General features: G+C 38.8%; 1 protein-coding gene across 5 annotated transcripts in view; it reads right to left on the reverse strand.

Moving 5' to 3' along the window:
- The window catches only part of ARNT2 (aryl hydrocarbon receptor nuclear translocator 2), a 107,429-nt gene that overhangs the window by 61,790 nt on the left and 24,966 nt on the right, over positions 1 to 20,673 (reverse strand). For 2 of the 5 annotated variants that reach the window (XM_082769085.1, XM_082769083.1), the window contains exons 2-7: positions 20,536 to 20,647; positions 14,320 to 14,367; positions 11,217 to 11,261; positions 11,061 to 11,105; positions 8,325 to 8,538; positions 5,819 to 6,032 (exon numbers count right to left, since the gene is read on the reverse strand). In XM_082769085.1, the coding sequence (XP_082625211.1) occupies positions 5,819 to 6,032; positions 8,325 to 8,538; positions 11,061 to 11,105; positions 11,217 to 11,261; positions 14,320 to 14,367; positions 20,536 to 20,647 (678 nt within the window). The remainder of the gene's footprint in view (positions 1 to 5,818; positions 6,033 to 8,324; positions 8,539 to 11,060; positions 11,106 to 11,216; positions 11,262 to 14,319; positions 14,368 to 20,535; positions 20,648 to 20,673) is intronic. The other 3 variants (XM_082769082.1, XM_082769081.1, XM_082769084.1) reach the window with 3 other exon arrangements.

The raw sequence follows: 20,673 nt of genomic DNA on the forward strand, positions 1-20,673 counted from the left end.
GGCAGATGGTTGTTTAGAGTTCATGCACTTAAAAGAGTTCACAGAAGAAGAAAAAATAAAGAAATAAAATGCTGCCAGTTGAAACAGCCCTCTACATGCACAGTACCTTTCTGATGCATAAAACTCTGATAAATACGCTCTTCAGAACCAAAGGCCAAGGAATAAATTCTGAAACAAGCTTCACTACCACTCTTTGTTTTGTCAACTGTCTCGACAAAGACATACTTATATGAACAAAAGAGAATTTTTCTTTTTCAAGGAATTTGAACAGCTCTGGGTAGAAAAACATCCATCTTCGGCAAGTATCTTAATCACCACAAAACACAGAACAAAGACAGATTCTGTCAGAAGACATTTCTGAACATATTTTTTGGTATAAAAATTCAGGCAACAATAACTCTAATAGATTTATTTTTTAATTATTAATAGGCTGACCCAATTTTCAAATAGATTAGGAGAAGCTCCCTGGTTTGCTAATATATTGCAGAAGTCATCCCATTAATTAAATGTTTTGATAATGCATTACTTTTTCATTAATCATGAATTTAACTGCTAGTGATGATTATGACATTTAAAGCGTAATGGCAGTCGATTTGCCAGAGCTGAGTTTCTGGGCATGCCTCAAGTCAGTCTTTGAATCTCTTCAGAGAATTTTGCGCATGAAGCCAAGGAAGAATTTCATCCAACTCTTCTTCGTATCAGTTGGATCCTCTCCTGAAACGGTAATTCAAGTTGGAATTCAAAACGCTGACAATGCATAAGAATCACATTTGCACTCACGGGCTGGCAGTATATGAGAGAAGTGCCCTTCTTCTAAGAAAGATCACGCAGAAATCAGAGTTGAAGAATTTACGTGGAGGCGTAAGATAGCACTCAGCACAAAAATCCTGTGCTGAATTTCAGGAAGAACATCTGTTGCAAAGAGAAGTTATTCCTAATCTTGTCTCTCACATGGTTATTTACTGTTTGTTGAGCATTTCCCATCTGTTCAGTGCTATGGAAAGCTTTACTTTGCTTCTCCGTTGGTCTCTGGCATTGCCCTCTTTTGAATTTAACACTGTTTTTCCACTTTTTACAGACAATTTGACTCTATCTACAGCATCTAGATTTGGTGACTGTGTGTACAAACTGTGCTTGGTTACAGCAAGTTTTGCAGTTGGACAAAAAACTGCACATGATGGAACCATCACCACCAGAAAACGTATTACTTGAAGGTTCTGAAAGACAGGTTCCTTAATCCAAACCTCTGTTCAGCTAATATAGTGGTATTTCCACAGTACTCATGAACCACTGCAAATTGCACAATGCACAATGGTCTTTTCTTCTAAAAAGGTACCTATCAGCTTAATTTTTGCTGTGGTCAGTCACCTTTTCCATCATAAAGTTCTATTTTTTTGTACTTATAAAATATGGCAATAAAATATTGTGCCAAGACTAAACTTGGCATACAAGTCATGTCCAGAAGTAACCTCAATTAATATTTTTTAGCTAGCAACTAAATTGACTTAGTCATTTTTAAATCGCTTGAAAATGAAAGCTTTGGAGGTTCTGGTTTTCATCACTTCCTTCCAGTCACAGGATCACAATTTCAGCATCTTTCAGCTACTCAGCTAAAATGGTTTGCAAAGACTTCTTCTGAACATGAGGGTCTCAAGCAGGCTTTGTGCATGGATGGGACTCTATATGCTGTTCCTTGTCTCACCTTAGCTATAAGGAAGCGGAAGGAAGACGTTATATATAGATTACAATGTGCTGTGCTGCCTGGAGCTCCAAGCTGAATATCATAAACTTGTAAACATAGTGGAGGTATTCTTCAAAAGCTGTTTTTCTTTGTACTTAACTTGTTCTAAATTCTGTCCATCTTCTGGGCCATCAGAGATTTTTTGTTTGTAGCCATTTAGAGGCTCTCACTTGCATTAGGATTCCACTCTGCTGTGTGTTATTCAACCACTTCACAACCTCCAACCCCGAACCTGCATCTGAACCCCAACATCCATCAAGTTTTATCACTGCATCCTAAGAACAAAGAGGTCTTTGCAAATGGATCCTACTATGGGATCTGACCTCATGCATATTTAAAGTAATTTGTTTTTCCCATCTGCAGATTTCCAAGAACAAAAAGGGAAAATACATTATTACTCTGAATATCTGACCCATTCTAATTAATCATGCCCATGACACACGCAAACCCTTCTTGGGAGCACCATTTGTTGCTATCAAGTCTCAGCTGCTGTCTTTTCTAGAGCATTTCAAACCATACATACAGTTCAGCTTTCCCTTTGTCACAATGTGTTTGCAATTAATGTACAATAAACAAGCGGACAATTGTTCCATTTCCAGGGAAAAATAAAATCTCCAAGGGTATAAAATGAAATAGAAACTATCCATCCTTCCCCATATCCTGAGAGTTAAAAATAGAGCAAGCAATTAACTCTGCAAACAAATCATATTTTTTAGGCTGCAGTTAAAGAGCCACTTTAGCTTGGCATATGCTTTTATTGCTCCTCAAGTCCTGTCCTCTCTTTATCCGGAACTATTCCCTGCTTCTCCTTTGCACTAGCACAGAGTTCAAGTAGCCCTATGATAAGGTGGGCCAAAGAGGTATCTCTACTAAAACCAAGTTGTTGTTTTTTTTTTTTTTGCTTAGGTTAGCTCTCGGCTGGGCCAGCCTCCTTGATGTGACTCACACTGTAGTACCACATAAATGGCAAAGTAATAGAGGGTGAAACGAGGTGAGGATTGCATAAGCTGGTACGACTGCCAAAGAAATGCTCATGCAACCACAGCCCCAGTCTTATTCCTGGGGGCAGAAATGTGAGAGGGAGACTGCTTTCTCCACCAGCTCATTCCGTCACTTCTCTCTGGCAATGATAGCCTTACAAGTTCTCGGGGTCTGAAACATCTTCTCTGTATAACAGGATTGCTAAGAGGTGCTGGGTTAAAAAACAACACAGCAATGCAGTGGTAACAATCAGTGTTAAGAACAAACACACAAAGAGGATGCTGCTCTGATCCAGCGCAAAGCAAGTGATGGTTCTTTGACAAGATGCTGTATTTGTTTCCTCAGGTCAAGGGTTGAAGGAGGAGGATACAGGGTTGAGAAACGGACCCCGAGACGGTGAGGAGGAAAGCAAAATTAAGAATTGTAAGATTCATTACTCTTTCACCTGAAAATCCCTTCTCTCTAAGTAGCCCCAGTGTTCAACAGCCAGAGGCCGCTAAACGATGGGGGTTTTCCTGCTGTTCAGGGTAACCTTCACTTTGAGTAAGAAAATTAAAAAATAAAAATAAAAAATCAAATGCACAGCTGCCTGGCTTGCACTTATGCTGCTCCTTCAAGCTCTGCGTTAGCCCTTCTTTTGCATGAAACGTAACTTTCGAAAGCCTAAAGAGACTTGAGGCTGCCCAAATGGTTACGTAAACATTGACTTAAAAGAACTGCATTTGCCTACTTGACTTTTTTTTTTTTTTTTTTTTTTTTTAATGTCACCACGGCACTCATTATTTCTGTTTACTACCAGCTACTCCTACCTGTTACAATGCTTCTACTCTGAATATAGCTTGTGTTACAGGAAGGGAAGTGGAATTGGTTGCACAGGCTCATGAGTGATACTCCTGAAGTCCGACTGTATGCTGCTTATAAGCAAATTGATGCTTAGCTGACAGTCCTTAAAGAGGACTGCTTCTCTTATTTAATGGTACTTTGCAGGAAATACAAGTCAAGGAAATACAAGTTTAATACAACAAATTGAAACAGCTTTTAGTTTTATTTATATGCTCCACAGACTGACAAAACTACTGTTAATGTAAAAATAAAAATAAAAAATGTACTTCATCAGTCACATCCTTAAAACAAAAGAGCAGGATTATATGATGATGTAAATTGGTCCATGCTATTTTATTAAAAAGCTAGAAAAATTCAGTAGACACCTCAAAAACTTTTTCTTTCTATTATGATCTTACAGGACATGAGATACATACAACTATATGCCTATGCTTGATTCAGAAACAGAATTACTCGGGGGTGATTATTGTGTTTATGGCTTGTGAGACATTTAGGCAGCCAAAAAAATTGCACCGTGCAAGTAACCACAACAGGTTTGCAAAGGAAAACTTGCACAAAGCATCCTATATAGTTAGGACCAATTATGCACTGCTATTTGCGCTTGCTTGAAACATCTGCAGTTACACACACTCTCCAGTTCCTAAAAAGCATCCTTCTACATCCAGCCTATCTGCACACCTTAAAGAGTGCAGTTCAGCACCCTGGCTCTAAACAGGCTGCTGTTTGCCGCACACCAGGAAAACTTTCAGCTGCCCACGTACGACAGTTTTAAGAGCCTTCTGTAGCAATCTGACAACTCTAAAAGAATCAGACAGGAAAAAAGATTTAGCCATCCAAGCACTATTATTTGAACTTCTCTTTCCACTGGCTAAAGATGGATGAAGTGTAAAAGGAAAGCTTACAGTTAAAGCTGAAAGAAATACAGAATTGGACTTTCAGAAGTACTCTGTGTTTGTCTAGTCGTGCTCCAGTTTGAGCAGGTTAAGCCCACGTACCAAATGAGCACTTTAGAAAGTCTAAGTGTGACCATTCGTTGAGGTTCTGGAGTAATTGCTTCTTAGAGGAAGACGGTACGTGCATTAAAATGTATTGCATACTATATAATAAAAACCAGTCATTGTGCTCTTCTGCAAATATCACACATACATTTTAAAGTGGTATGAAACTCAGATGTTTTGCTCTGCACAGGTTCCCCTAAATGTTCTCTTGGGTTTGATCCATCTGGATTTTTTACCACAGAATCTTGCTTTGAGTTTCCAATATGAATATGGGAAAGCTCTGCCAAAACCACATCACATTCAAACCACAGGAAACCATGAAATTGGCACTGTTTTGACATGGAAGCTGTAAACAGTGTGCAGGTTCACTCTAAACTGGATCACTGTCCTTTGAGTTATGAAACACAACAAAACTTCCAGCAAGCCAGGTCAGAATTCTGAATTATTAAAGCAAGGAGAAATTACATGACTTTTGCCTCGATCGGGATTTAGTTATAAATATTTTTTTTTTCTTCATTTAGCTATAAATGTATTACATGGAAGAATAAAATGAGAAGCTGGGTTTCCCCCTTTCCAATTCTGAGTTAAAATAGGATTTAGCTATTTCTCATAGCTCTGATACACAGATTCTATTAAAGCCATGATAGCTTCCTATTGGGAAGTCTTGAGCGTGAATAATTGTAAAAGCCAGAGTTATACTGTGAATATTATTTAGTTTTGTGTGTCAAATGATACATAGTCAGCTGTAGCTAACTTACCACATTGCTACAGGGGCAAGCCTCTTGTTTAAAATCCACACTAGATTTTCAGCTGCCAAACACTAGATTTTTTTTCCTGGATTCCCGTTAACAAACCACAAGGAACTTTTATGAAAATGGAAAAGTCTGAAGTATGATTTTTGCCTTCAAAATAAACACTGCCATAAAGCAATACATTTGTAAAGAAGTCACAAGTTCATTGAGGATGAAAGGAAAACAATCCAGATTTCCAGACTGAAAACAATTCAGCTTCCAAACCTACCCAAGCCAGAAGTCTGAAAGGTAGACCTACATGGTTTGACTAAAGTTGAATAAATAGGAAACAAAATGTAGTGATGCAAAAGATGACTTAAATTACAGCAGTGCCTGCAAGAGAAAAAGCACTCTAATCTTGCAGAACTCCATTTTTACCAGATTTGTAACAACAGGCATTTGAATGTCAGAAAAACTCTGCAGGGATCCATAATGCAAAGAACCATACATCAGATATATCTGACCTGTCATAGAGTTTTCAGATGTACACAGCTGCTCCCGTAGCTTTTCCACATCATCTGGGTGAACCTGCTCGTACAAAGTGCTGCCAAACCATTCAGACTGAGGCTGGTTCAGCACAGGAGTCACAGAATCGGATACGTAGATGACTCTTCCAGTCTCAGCTGCAACTACAAACAGGAACCCATCTGCAGCCTCCAGGATAAGATGTTTCAGTTCCTTTCAAAGAAAGGATTTGATTAGAAGGCCAGCAAGAAAAGGGAATTAAGTAACACATATGTCACTGCCAAAGAATATTGTTTTCTTGTGACTTTAATAGATGAGCACAACGTTGGGAGAATTTTTTATTGTAGTATTGAAAAAAAAAACACATCCAAATTAGCAGCAGAATATAAACTGCTGACCTTAGTAACAAACAATATTGTTTTCCTTTATTGCCTTTGATTTTGTGATCTCAATGCACTTTAAGAAAATAAACTAAAACTCACTGCCTGGTGCATGATAGATATCTAATAATTTTTTTTATAAAGTTATTTAGGAGTACAAACAGAGGAAATGAAGGGCTAGAACTCATATGGCAGACCCATCCCTTAATTAAATGACCTGGATAATTTAACTGGAAAGAAAACAACAAGACTTTTTGTTTGTTTTCTTTTTTTTTTTTTTTTTCTTCTCCTCCCCCTCAGGATAAGTTCTGTTTGTAAATTAAACAGTCGGTGGATAAAAGACAGAAACTGTAATGGGGCAAGGACAGGAATCCTCAGCCTCCTCTCCTATTAGGATGCCCAAGCCATCACACAAAAAACTTATACTATTTCTTGCTTTCCTTTTCCAACCTGTGGACACAAAGCTTCTGAGACCCAAGATGACTGCAACACCCTTGCCCTTTGCCTTTCTTTATGTGGTCTCCTGCTCATTGTCCTGATCACTTCTGCCTGAGACATAGCACCCAGAGCCTCCACTCCACCTTGGGATCAGAAGTTGGGGGACACAGACCTTTAAATCAAGGCAGTTCTGTCCCTCGCTTTCAGACATTTGGTCTAGACACCCAATATCTTGAATTGCATATGCAAACAGCTCTTTGCATGCATCACACACAAACACTGCCTTTGGTTAACAGAGCTTGAAAACTTATGATGTGAAAAGATGACAACTGTCTCCCCAGTTCATGAAAAACAAGCTTGCACAGCCCTTGCCTGGCGCCTTCAGCAAGTATCAGGGCTTACTAGAATACAGCAGTGAGTTACTGCATCTGAAACTCATATAGGGAGCTTCCTGAGCCTCATTTCAGGTTAGATAGCACAGCATGGCTGGTGTGAGAGTGGCAGATACTACCTGATAAGGTGAGGATCAAAATCTAATTAATTCTACTAAAGCCCAAAAGAAATGGATAATGCATCTGGAGAAACACTTAACAGACTGAAGATTTCTGCTGGCTTCTTTACTGTAGAGAAAGCACATCACTTCTGAACCCCTTAGTACAGTAAAAAAAACAAAAAAAAACAAAAAAAAAAAAACAAAAAAAAAAAACAAACAACAAACTCTCACTGCAAGCTGGCTGCACTATACAGAGGACAAGGAATATATAATTAACTGCTTTGAATATATAATTAACAAAAGATAAGCTTTGTCATCCTGCAAAGTTTAAAAGCCAAGTTGCAAGGACAAGTGAGCAAGATGCCCTACCAAAAGCCAGTTGAATGTCAGTCCCTCTAGAAGCACGCTTCAGGAAAGCCAGAATAAGTAGAGATGTGAACACTCAGAGGTCAGCAACAGCTGCTGTTTCTTTAACAGAAAGAAGTAGTACCTCTAGCCATAACTTACATGTGTAAGTACTTACACTGTTCAGACCACAAAAATGCACATTACACTCATTGGACTTCAAAAACAAAGGTGGTAGGAATTTCCAGTGCACTCTGTTAAGCACAGGTTTTCTTTGAAAACTGGGTGCATGTTCCCTCCTCCTCCATCAAAAATGTAACCTCAGCTGTTACAGATGGGATTCATCTCAGCCCAGTTCAGCCGCCTTATGTTCAATGCAACTTATGCATTGAAACTGAATTTTTGAAACATTGAAATTTTTTAAATCTTCCTATAAACTAAGGATGGAGAGGCAGATTTTTGCAGATTCCTCTCTATCTTTTCTAGAGAAACTGTGTTAGGATAGGAGGAACCCAGTCCTAGAGATGAATAGTCATCTCCAATGACAATGGACTGCCTGTGATTTGCTTTTCAGAAGGACAGACCTCAATGTTAAGTACCTCATGCTGTGAAAATGGACAAGAATGTCCATTCTGCAGCTTCAGAGCAAGGGATCTCTCGTATGGTTATGATAAAGTCCAAAAACTCACAAGAAACCTGTGTTCATTTACATCTTGGTTATTTAGCTTGTACCAGTTACTACTCAACAGTGAAGGGTCAAACTGAGACCATACTCCTCTCAGCACTTCCTCACACCACTGAAGACCACAAACGAGAGAAAACAGCTATTTGTGGAAAAAAACACACTACCTGTTCCGTAAGAAACGAAGGCTTGTAAGCTCCATCAGTAGATTTATTTCCAGTGCCCCTCATTGATTTCATGTGTGAAACAGCCATCCGAAGAATCGTCAGCTTGTCAGGTTTACGAGCCAACGCACTACAAGTGGGTACCATATCAGACAGTTCGGTGATGTACTGTGTCATCTTATTTCTTCGGCGCCTCTCAATTTCACTGTGATTCTCCCTGATCATTTAGAGAAACACCAAACCAACAGAAAAGCAGACAGGATCAGTGTAAGAATTTCAATCAGAGGTAATAAATCATAATACTTCACACTTGTTTTGCAGCTTTCCCTCCAGGAGAGCAAAGTACTTTACAAAGCTAAGCACTATTATCTCTCAGTTTATAGACAGAAAATCCAGGCCACAGAAGGATAAATGTGAAAAGAACCCATATTTCTAGCCTATTTGTTTCTGGCCTTAATCTCTTAAGCAGTTTAGTATCCTTTGTTGAAGAACTAATAATGGAAGTAGAAAAATATGAGGTACTGACACCTGTCAACTCCTGCCAAATGCCCAAATTTGCTACAGATGTCCTGCATCTCACAGCTTCCAGTCCTTGCTCTAGGTGTTGGCTCTGCTTGCAAGAGGCCTCCTTCAGAGGAAAGCTCTCGCTAACAACTGGATCATATCAGGAGTAAGAGTCAGTTCTGACTGACAGCTAAAAAAAAAAAAAAAAGCCTACACCCACAACCACCCACTTAAGGACAACATAGGTCTCCAGTCCTGTAATGCTTTGTGGAAAGTCCCACATCCCAGTACAAAGCCACAGGCCTGCAGGGAGATGCTACAGGCCTACAGGATCAGACAGGACTGGGACTATATATGGTATAAGAGTACATACCAAAAAAAAAAAGTAAATAAATAAAATGAATACAAAAGACAGCAAGTAAACATCTGGCTTGTCAGACAAAGATCAGAATTTATGTACAAGAACAATCTAACACAGCAGGGAAGTAACAATGACAGTACTTGATGCTGCCCCGCTTCAGGCTGAGCTCCAGTGTTCTCATCTTTTATAGAAAACATATGACTGAGCTGGTGAGCCAAATCTGAGAATGCTCAAAACTGACAGTCACCAAAGTCTGCAAGGGCTGAAGATCTGAGAGTTCAGTTCTCCATTACTGTAAATCACTACTGCTTGATCGCTATCAAGGAATTTCACCAATAAATGCAGAACCGAGAGACAGTCCAAAAGGACCTAGAAGACTTCTCTGCCTAGTACTTATATTTCAGATACTGTACCTGTCAGGTGGCAGCTAAATAAAAGTACACAAGAGGTATGTGATGCTTCGGATGTCAAAGCAGCATCTTCCACTGATTTCAATGAGCTGTGCATGGCATTTTCTTGTGGGATCTCTGGCTGATCCAACAAGATGTGAAAGGTGATCACATGGAGAGTCCACCAGCATTGGTCAGTATAGAAACACAAATTTAAAAGAAACTGCAACATTCTTTGGAACTGAATGTTATGAAGAGTGATCATGAAAGGCTTAGCACACTTTTCAACTACTTTAATAATGGAGCCCTTTCTGAAAATGCAGAGAAAAATACAAGCTATTGCGTGCTGCTTCCTGAAATAGTGGAATGCATGGGCTTGCCCTGCTTTACAATGTATATCCTCTCCCCTGCACACACAGGAGTTTTAAGTATAGGGCACTGCATCCAGAATTACTAAGTGTTAGGGCTCCATGCTGTTATTATTCCTACTGATGCCTATGCTTACTATATCTACACTCAGGAAATCCAGGTATGGATCCCAGCAATGATAGCCCGTGGTGTTTTAGTACATCACAGAATCCCTTAGCTAAGGTCTCTATTGACTTGCTGTCTGTTACAACTTAATAACAAACCTCTCCATTTCAAATGGCTGATACACAGCCTTTGTGTGGGTCTGCACATATGTGGGAGAGATCACTGTCTGTGGGAGTCGGACTGTGTACATACAAACAAGTAAAACATCTTGTGTGACAGTGTGCATGTACATAAGAACATGTGTGTTCAAGTCTTTATTACATGACAATAAATACAGACAAGGGGAAGAAAAATGCATTTTTACACGATGAAAGCTTGGTCTAAGTTCAGCATTTTCTCAGAAATGGTGGCTGAGAGACAAGAGAGACAAAGAACACACATTCAACACATATTTTACATTTATAAATACATATTTCACTGTCTGCCACTAAAGTATTTTGATACTAATGATCATTATAAACAACCATTATAAGGAGTAAACAGACTGCAGGACTTCCTGAGAAGAAAGAGAAGAATATCCAATAGTCCATTTATTTCGTTTATGATCACAAAAACTAAAAAGTATTAGTATGTTAACCAATTGGCCATGAAAAGGTTCAACCAAACAAAAAGCCTGAAACTTTCCTGAAACTAGTTCAAATTTAAACTCTTAAAAGAAAAAGATGGGCTGTGCTCCTTTTCCAAAAGGGCCTGCCCAGGGAACCCTGGCATTCATAAACATGTGCAGGATGATGTCCTAATTCTGTCAATTCCAGCTTTGTTTTTGCGTGGATGTTTTGGAGGCACATTACATTTTGGGAGATCGTGGGAGCTGATCCAAACCCACTTTGGTCCAGCGTTAGTGTTTCTGATTTCAAGCACTTTTGGATCAGTCAATCCTTCTGACAGTCAGAACTGCATCATATAAAATAAAAATGGGGGCAAACCATTTTTGATTTTCCTTTTTCATACCTGGCCATCCTTTCTGTGTCAGCAGTACTTTGATCATCTTCCCACCTAGAAACAAAATAACCAGCTCTCTAAGCTAACGCACAAATACTGAGATGTTTTGGATATGACCATTCCCCTCTTATCTCTCAGCAGAAGACCTCTACGGAACACGCCTACCTTGCAAACTTTTCCTTATCACCAGAGATTTGATCACCATCATACCTATAAACAAAAGATAGCAAGTAAATTCACAAGGGTTATACATTGCACTAAAGTCAACACACAGCAGAAAGCAAAGAGGTTCACAACTGCAAACTATTACAAATAACAGCAAGAAATATGAGGGCATGAAAATAATAAAGCAAAGAAAATGTGGAGTTTAATGAAACTTCCAAGCCATGCTGATTCAAAAACTTCATTTGTACATTTAAAACAAGTTGAAGACATATTTCAGTGGATTTATGCAGACACTCCGACGTACACTTATTGCTTGGGAAACTTAACAACCAGCACCATTACGGAAAACACCACTGAGCTTCTATCAGCAGCAGCCCATGAAATATTCATTGCTGTGTTGGAAGTGAATGAGCTGTATCTTTCCCAGATTGCAACCACAACTCGCTCCTTTCAGTAGAGGGCACTGATGGTCTACAGATAACATGGGAGGGCACAGACACACACTTAAGTGCAATGCAATATATAGGGATGCCTTCAGAAAAAAGCTCTGGTAGGTATCTATGATGTACCATCTGTTGGCAAGACTGTCAGGCAGATGAAACTGCTAGGTAAATAGAAGTGAAATTAAAACTGGCATAAAGATCTAGAAGTAAACAGTTATCTCATTCCCTCCCAAATCAACAGAAGTTAGATGCCCAAACAGGTACTCGTGGTGTATCACTGTCAACTTTACGGAGGAAATTCAGATCAATGGGACTTCAGCCCCACAGGATTGAATTTTCACTGCTTCTGAAGTGCTGTTCCAGAGATGGCACCAATATGATGTTTTACTAAAAAATGACATGCTCTTTGTCCTTTCCCTTCCCTAAAAAACATACTAATCCTTCAAAATTAGATTTTGCTAAAGTAGTTACAAAAGTGCATTTTTTGCATCTTGAAAACAAGTATCTTACTTTTGAAGAAACCAAAAATGCTTTTTTCCAAAATGGAAAAAGTACGTTTTTGAAAATACAAAAAAAAAAAAAAGTTAATGGGTTTTCTACAAGTGAAGAGTATCACTGGTTAAGAACAGACCAGTAAGATTTTGTATTAGAATTATGTCTTTCCAAAACAATGTCATTTATTACTACAGAGAGCCTATGAAGCTTTCACTTATTACTTGATAAGGAAACACAGCATAACTAAGCGCCTTTTCTCTTCTAAAAGCTAATAATTAACTTTTTATCATCTGAAATGAGTTAAAAGTAATTTTAAGTACCACAAACGTGCAAGTTCCTCTATGAGGCTTCATATTTTCCTTCCTCACTGATTCAAACTCTCATGACAAAGCTTAAGTGAGACTTGAGCCGCATTCCTTCCTACATTGTTTTAGCACTAACACCCTCAAAACCTTCAAGTGAAAATGTTACTTTTTTTCCACTTGACCCTGCCCTGAGAACATACTGTGCTCGAACAATTTTAAACAATACAGATTCAATGAGTAATGGCCACATGCCGTTAGGTGAGAAGTCCATGCATGTGTCTCCAGGTGACAATGAGAAGTCATGCAGGTACCTGAGCTGCCTTGGAACTCCCTGAGAAGCAAGGTGTGTTGACACACATGGAGCACCATGCTAACACCACTACTTCTAGTGCTGCTGCTAGGTTATGGATTGCCTACTCATTCTGGTCTGGCTGGCTGGGCTGAAGATGCTGTTGCCTCCAGCTACTCTTTTGTCCCTTCTAGTCTCCACTCTGGGTTAGCTTAAACTTGTAAAAAGCAATTCTTTGCTAACTAACTAATTTTGGCCAACACAAGCTACGAATCAGTTATGTGAGCAGTTTGGAGAAGGGAAAAAGTCCTAGAAGGAGGACAACTAAAAATAACATCTCCTTGAGAGGTCAGCCGTGGCCAGAAGAGGATGTCTGCACATGGCCCTTGTCATCTCTACATTGTTTTTCTTAACCCTCTCTAAAAGCAGAGCAATCTGTTTTGTTTGTTTGTTTTCATATCATTTAAGATTTAAATATCACATTTTGATCTGGCATCTGAAATCAGAGAGTCTTACGCACTCTACACCATACTTCTCCAATAAAAATAATGGAAATATTGGCTTTCCCCACAACCCATGGCTGAAGCAAGGCTGTAGAAAGATCAATTCACGTGCACAACTGTGCCTAGAAACCCTCATGCTTATGCAGACAAAAATCAGATCATATTAATTATCAATCTTGTACCCTTAACACACATCTTCTACCAAACGTTAGACTAGCCCTCAGACCAGGAGTTTTGATGCCACAGACTGGAATATTCTTTGTATAAAAGACACCAGCTAAACTTGTGTGCTGCTGGTCCTGTCCAGGAGGTTATGTTCTGGTGTTGCAACACATCCTGTTAAAACCCTATAGTGACAGCTGTGCTTGAATATGGCTGCTACTATATAGCTGCAATTACAATTTGAATGATCAGCAGTTATCCGTAGGCCTCACAGCATCTATTCTCAGTGCAGCCACTTGGTTTCTAATGAAAAAATGCAAACAGTGTGACTGGAACAAAAGGAAAAGTGAAAAATGACAATGATGCTTTGATGTTTGTTTTTGTTTCTAGCATAGAATATTCCACATTAACATTTATTTTGGTAATTCCTACTATTCAGTTACACCTAATGGTACATAATGACCTTTAATCTTAAAAAAACAACCCATGCCTCTAGGATCTATCAGATTGTCTTAACAAGTAGTTAGTATCTGAACTAATTTTGAAATAAAATTCTTTTTCAGTGGCAAAAAGACAACTTCAGCAATGTCAAATTATCAAAATTCATTTACAGCAGTTGAAATACTAAGCTATGTCAAATGAGAAAAATTGTGATTTTTAGCTGCAGAGTGAAATTATGACACAAACATTCTGTCAGCTTTGTAAGCCAATAACTACATTAAGCAGATTTTTGCCAGTGTGCCTAATTTGCAGAGGAAGCTGGTAAACTGTAACTAGAATTTAGGTCAAGCTGTTGGCAATTTCTTCAGCCCATATCCACAGAGACTATAAAACAGCAGTAGTGGGACAGCTGTCTTTCTCCACTGAAAAAGTAAGAAATTTGGCCAACTCTTCATAAAGGCTCACCTTGAAAATTTGCTGGGCCCTTCCCCATCTTCATCATCGAAATCCATTCTGTAAAAGCAAGATTTTCAAATATGTAATAATGAAATTGGCAATGGCGACATGAACATTCAAGTCAATGGTTCGCAATCTTGTTTGATATATATTTTGACTGGGGGTAGTGATGGCTGTAGACTCATCTTGCTCATGCTCTCCAGACCCCCTAAAAGTAGCTTATTAGCTGCCAGGAATACAAAGAACACAAGTTAAAAAACAAAAAACAAAACAAAAAAAAACAACCACCACGAAACAAACAAAAAAAAAACAACAAACAACACCCTGTTCTGATACACGAAAAAATCCACACTGCTAAAATCAACAAATAAAAGGAAATATTAAACAAATGCAATTCTTGTGAAACAGCCAGAAGTGCTGTATCTCACAGGCCTGATAGAAATCTACAGAAATTAAAGGTAGAGCAGCATGAACTCCCAGCCTCTTCGCCAAAAAGATTATGTATTTCACCTCTATTGATCATAACCATAGCACACTCTTAGACCTGTCCTATATCACCAGTAATTTCACATGAATTACCAACCAGGCTGTAGGTAGCAAGTACCTGGCTGTAGGCAGCAATTACTTTGTAGTATACCTTACCTAGGCCATATTAAAATGACCTGTGGGTCTACTATGCCCCCAACTTACCTGCTTTATGTCCCAGACCTTCTTCTTAAGTAAAAGAGATGAGCTCTTCCTTGTGCCAAATCCTAGCCCTCCAGTTAGGATGCTCTAGGGAGCCACAAAAAGCAAGAACCTCTTTCTTCACTTTACACAGAGACACTAGGAAGATTAACCTCCTAAATTAGTCACCTAGATTACTTTCCTACACTACGCAGCATGATTACCTCCTTCCTGTTGGTATTGTCACTACAAAGCTTTTTACAAAGTATTTTTTTACATTTTTGTATCCCTAAGAAGAGGTAGACAAATATCCTGATTACAAGGGGGCGACTCTGGCATTATGTCAGACTAAGAACCATCTGATATAAAATTACCATATACAATTATTGTGTTAGTGTATGTATTTTAATAAGAAGCTATGTTAGTATGACAGAGACTTGAGCAGTCACATAAATGTAATTCATGTAGATAGGAAATCATTGTTTTTTTTGCAAATGGTTTTGTTGGGTTTCTTCACACTCGAAGCTTTCTAGCATTTCAGTGTAATATAATACAATTTATATAATTAAAATTTTGATGCATCTACTACTTCATGTTAATAATAGATACATGTCATATTAAAGGCAAAACCCTGAAAAGTGACAATATTTAACTCAATATTAAAAAAAAAAACAACACTACTTTCCAATTAAAAATTAAGACATACATGCAGAGTATGGGATCAGTGGTGTAAAAATAGTCTTTCAAATTGCACAAACATACAGCAGAATGTGCTCCAGTTAGAGAATGCAGCCTTGCTTCCTAATTTTGATATCAAAGATACATCTGACTCACAGCAATCTACGTACAATCAGGACATGAGCAGCAAATAAGCACAGGAATTGGAAATGGTATTAGAAAAGACAGTAATATTTTCCAGATGGCAATAGTGATTATTCATTTCTAAAGGAAGCAAGGAGAAAACCATTTTCCCAAAAGAGTCTTAAGAAGAGATGCACATTTAATTTGGTTGTTTGATGCAATCATCATTGTCACTATAAATTACATTCTTGCTCACCTAATTATCACCAAACCCAGTTTCTAAATCACTTCCCTTGCCAGTGACCTCTCAGCTGCATTGCGCAGAACAACACCGACCTCCAGCGGCCAGCAACATCTCCTATGCAGAAGCACTAAGCCAGGAGGACCCTGCTATGTGCTGCTAGACCCAAACGTGGCCTTTGGTGCTGGCATCCACAGCCTGGATTTCCTCAGATGTGCAGCAGCACTAATTGTATTTTAACATTTGTGCGTTATCATCTTGTTGAAGCTGTCCTCTTACTTACCTGCTTCTTCCCCACATAACAGTGTGCCTTTATGCACATATATGTGTATATACAATAGCCCAGAACCAACTTTGGGGTTGGGTTATTTCGCTCACAGTGCTTCTGCTTACGCCAAAAATGTGAAAGTCAATGTTAGGTGAGAGCTGTTTCATTTTAAGAAAAGCACACACTCAGGCAGGCACTGGGCTGGCTGCAGCTAGAACAACTTGCAAAATCATCGCATCAGGCATATCCTTCCCTGGTTTCACTGGCAACTGAAAAAAACAACTGAGATAAAGCTGGAGTTTCAAGTGTAGGGAACATGGGCAGAAAAAAATACATAGCCATACTATAGGGAAAAGACTTTTCCCCAGAGATTTAGTAAGACCCTGCTTAAATTTGGGATGCAATATTTTTTTAATTCATTTTTCTTCATCTCCAATACACTAGGATTCCATACTGGGGTAGATTTTCTTAGCTTCCCGACAAATACTCCAGCTGAGTGCTAAGAAATGGATTTTCCCCTCAAAAATCAAATATTGTCTCTGCTGCACTTTAGACTAAGTTTTATTATTACCAGAATATAATACCAAGAATTAAAGAGAGCCTGATGACAGTTTTAAGGCTCGATCCTGCTGCCCATGCTCAATGCATAGTCCCACTTATTCCTTACTCCCTTCTTACCCAAATGGCTGGCTATCAGCTTCTCATCTCATAAGATCTTGATGGGTTAATACCCATAGGTAACCCCTACCATATGCATAGTAGGCTCATCACTGCAGAAACTCTTTGTCTAGGGTGCAATGCCAGACTGCAGCATACTAAATCTCTAAATAACACCTTTGCTTTGTTCAACTACCAAAAAATCTTGACTTCCTTCCAAATGCAATAATATAAAAAAAGAAGAAATTGAACATGTAGTTCATGAAAATGTCAATACTTGTAAAAATGCAAATATATCTGCCCCTTCTTTGTTAATAAATAAGTTTCCCAATTTCACATTTCACTGTGCAAAATGAAAAAAAAAAAAAAAATCCTCTAAAAGTCTGAAAAAAAATCCACCCTCAGGTTTAAAGTCAGTGACTCTAAATTCCTGCCAGAACCACTCCATCTGCTTTGTAGTAAGGCAAAGCGAAAGGTAAGGAATCAGCTGCAACCTTTAGCTGAACACAGCAGAACACACAAAAATAATATACCAACAAACTCCCCATACCCTGGCAGATAAGATCTGTTCAGATAGAATACATTGCACAGTACCAAAGCAATTGAAGCAACCTCGAAGAAGACAAATGACATCATTTCAGAAGTTTCTGAAAGAGTATCTTATCTTCATTTAAAATTCCCATTAAAAAGAGACTTTAAAAAAGAACTGCACTGTGCTGTTTTGTTTTGAGGAGGGAGCATAAGTCTTATTTTCCTATTTCACACTGTTCTCATCAATTGTGAAAAGATCTGATGTATGAGGTACTAAGTAAAACATATTTTCCTCAAAAGATGTGTGGGTAACATAAATAATGTGACAAAATATTTTTTATTACTGATTTTTAATTAGGAACATTTTCACACAATGAAACAATTCACAATACAAGGTGGTTCTGCACAGATTAGAAAATGAGATGGCAGAGAATTTGAACACAACAAAATAATTACGTAAAAATCCCAAGCAGTGTCAAAAGATGGCTTGCCACGATTATTCGGTATAGGAAGGGGCAGGTAGGAATGATGGGGCAGAGCTGCTGAGATGAGGATGAGGATCTGCACTACAGCCCTTTGTTTGGTGCAAGACAGGGGCACTCAGGGAGAAAGATTGCTGGCTGCTGTCTCTTCTTCCCCAGATCTCCCCATTCTGTGCCTGAGAAACAGCAAGACCATGTGCTCAACTGAAACAAAACCAATGCCTCTGTAAAAGCAAACAAAAAAACAGCCCTTCCTCCTCAAGTACAGATAACCAAGGAGGGCAAAAAAGCGCCATTTATCCTCTACCTTAAACATAAAGACTTCACTTTATGTTCAGTAGTTACTGATCACAGTGATGTTTTCTCTTATGCACTACTAGGCTGTCACTTTTTTTCTATGAAGTGCTTGGTATAATTTATAGAAAGGAAAAATATTTTTCTGAGCTGTCAGTGAAGCTGAATGCCTGCACCACAGAACACCTCCTGGATAGCCAATGAGTTTAAACTGATCTACATTCAAGTCCATACAGCAATTATTCTGCCAGCTTGCCTCAGCAATTATGAGAAAAGAAACAATTTTCAGAGATAACTGGAGCTAGAAAAGACGACTGTGTTCATGAGCTATATTCCTTTATGTCTGACACAAAGCATTCATTTCTAAAATGCCCAAGGATTTAGGTATACAAAGATATATCGCCAGGACAGTAATGAAAGGACCAAGTGTTAGCTGCAACTTTGTTCAAAGAGAAGCTTCAAGGAATTAGACACAGCAGGCATTCTTTCCCTCCAGGCCTGAATATGTACACACTGAACAAAAAAAACGCACCCTTGGCTCAGGCTTGAAGAAGGGTTATTAGTTTAGAGCTACGGTGCACAGATAAAGTACCACAGTATGGATATAACAGCAAATCTGTACTATCTTATTCACTGAATTTGCATATTAAATACATTTCAAATCATTTGGTTTTGCGTTCTTCCTATCCTCCCCCACTCTGGTTCCTTGCAAATAGATTGACGATATTTAAAATGCAACATTTAAAGCAGAGCTTTCAATTAATATCAAGTCAGGATTTAATATAATCAGAAGATTTCACAGTCAGCAGCATCAGCCCTTGGTAACAGTAATTTGCAAACTTGTATTCGTAGTTGACATGGTTTATGATCAAAAAAGAGATCAACTATCCTGCAACTCAAGAGCACAGAAGGTTATACAAGCCATGGAGCAATAAAAATATGTTAATGCTTTGTTTTCTCTTCTGAGGGCAACTTTGAAAAGGCTTTTTCACTGAACAGTTTCAAATTAAAAATGGGAGGGCTGTTAAAAACAGATTTCAGGAATTTTTCAGAGCGGTTCTATACAGTTAGCTCAGCATACGGAAGCACACTCCAAGGGGAAAAACCTCCAAACTGTCCTGCCCAAAGAACCTCCCTCAGAGCAAACACCCCAAGTGCTCAGCTCACACCAGCTCATTTCTGCATCCAAGGCAAGGTCCACGTTCTCCTCTCTCAACCTGTTCCAGGAACAAGACTCCAGCACCAGTACACTTGGGCAGGCACCCAGAATGGGCAGCACGTCTTGGCCAGCCATCCCTAGGGCAGCGCTCACGGGGAATCAGGTCTTCTCAGTGAAGATTTTATTCACACTATCGATCCCGTTAAGTCCTACCACTGTAATATTTAGGGCTAAGTATAATACTAACCAATCTCTTTTGCAGGCACACTTTTACCAGAGGTATCTCAGGGAAAGAATCAACATTACTTGCAATCAACCATTTGTTAAGGAAAAAACAAACAAACAAACAGTATTTTTGGTATTTCTGATAGTATTAGAGAGTGTTTTTCTGCTCTTCTGCATCTCTTGATATGTTTTTCTTCTAATACAGAAGATTACTATCAGCTGCCATGGAACAATGTGATGTGGAAAAACAATGGCTACACCATGCCAACCTTTATATTTGGATAAAACAAATCTTCTTCTTTAGCAGAACCTTCACCTAGGTTAGGAACTCGATTCAGGCCCTTTCTCCCAGACCTGGGGAGACTACGCAGCATTTCCCATGAAGTTTAGGATATCATACACCACAAACTCTGAACAGAGAAACTACTTGAGCTATTTCTGTACCTGGGACTATAAAGAAAACATTATTAACAGAAGGCATTTATTTGAGAGATTCCAGGTCCAATTTTCAGATGAAGCTGGATAAGTCGGCATGTACAAGTAAGAACACATCTTATTACCTTTATTCAAATGATAAATGCTTTTGAGATTAAACAGACATAGGCAGCACACAATCATTACACAAAAAACAGCCATGGGACCCAAACTCTGTTTCTGGATGCTTTGCCAAATCCCCAAGTCCTTTGAAGTGTGCAAAACAACAAACACCACTCCTATCAGCAAGTTTGATCTTGCAGTAAGAACAGATACATTGAAAAGAAAAGCAAAACACCAGCAACTAATGCCATAGCACAGTTTACCTATATAAACAGTGTATAGTAAAGATACAAATATATGTATATTTCCAGTTGTTCAATACAAATAGTTTCCATTCAGCACTGAAAAAAGGGAAATGGCTTACCCAGAGCGGCGCTTTCCTCCTCTGGAAGGCATGGATCCTGCCATTCTCACCTGTCCGCTTGCCATCGGTGCCACCGGCAAGGCCACCGAGCCAGGAATGTCAGATGCCATTTCTGTAATACAGAAGTAGGGAAAGAGG

Source organism: Aythya marila (genome assembly GCF_965140915.1).
Source record: "Aythya marila genome assembly, chromosome: 11".
Classification (NCBI taxonomy): Eukaryota; Metazoa; Chordata; class Aves; order Anseriformes; family Anatidae; genus Aythya; species Aythya marila.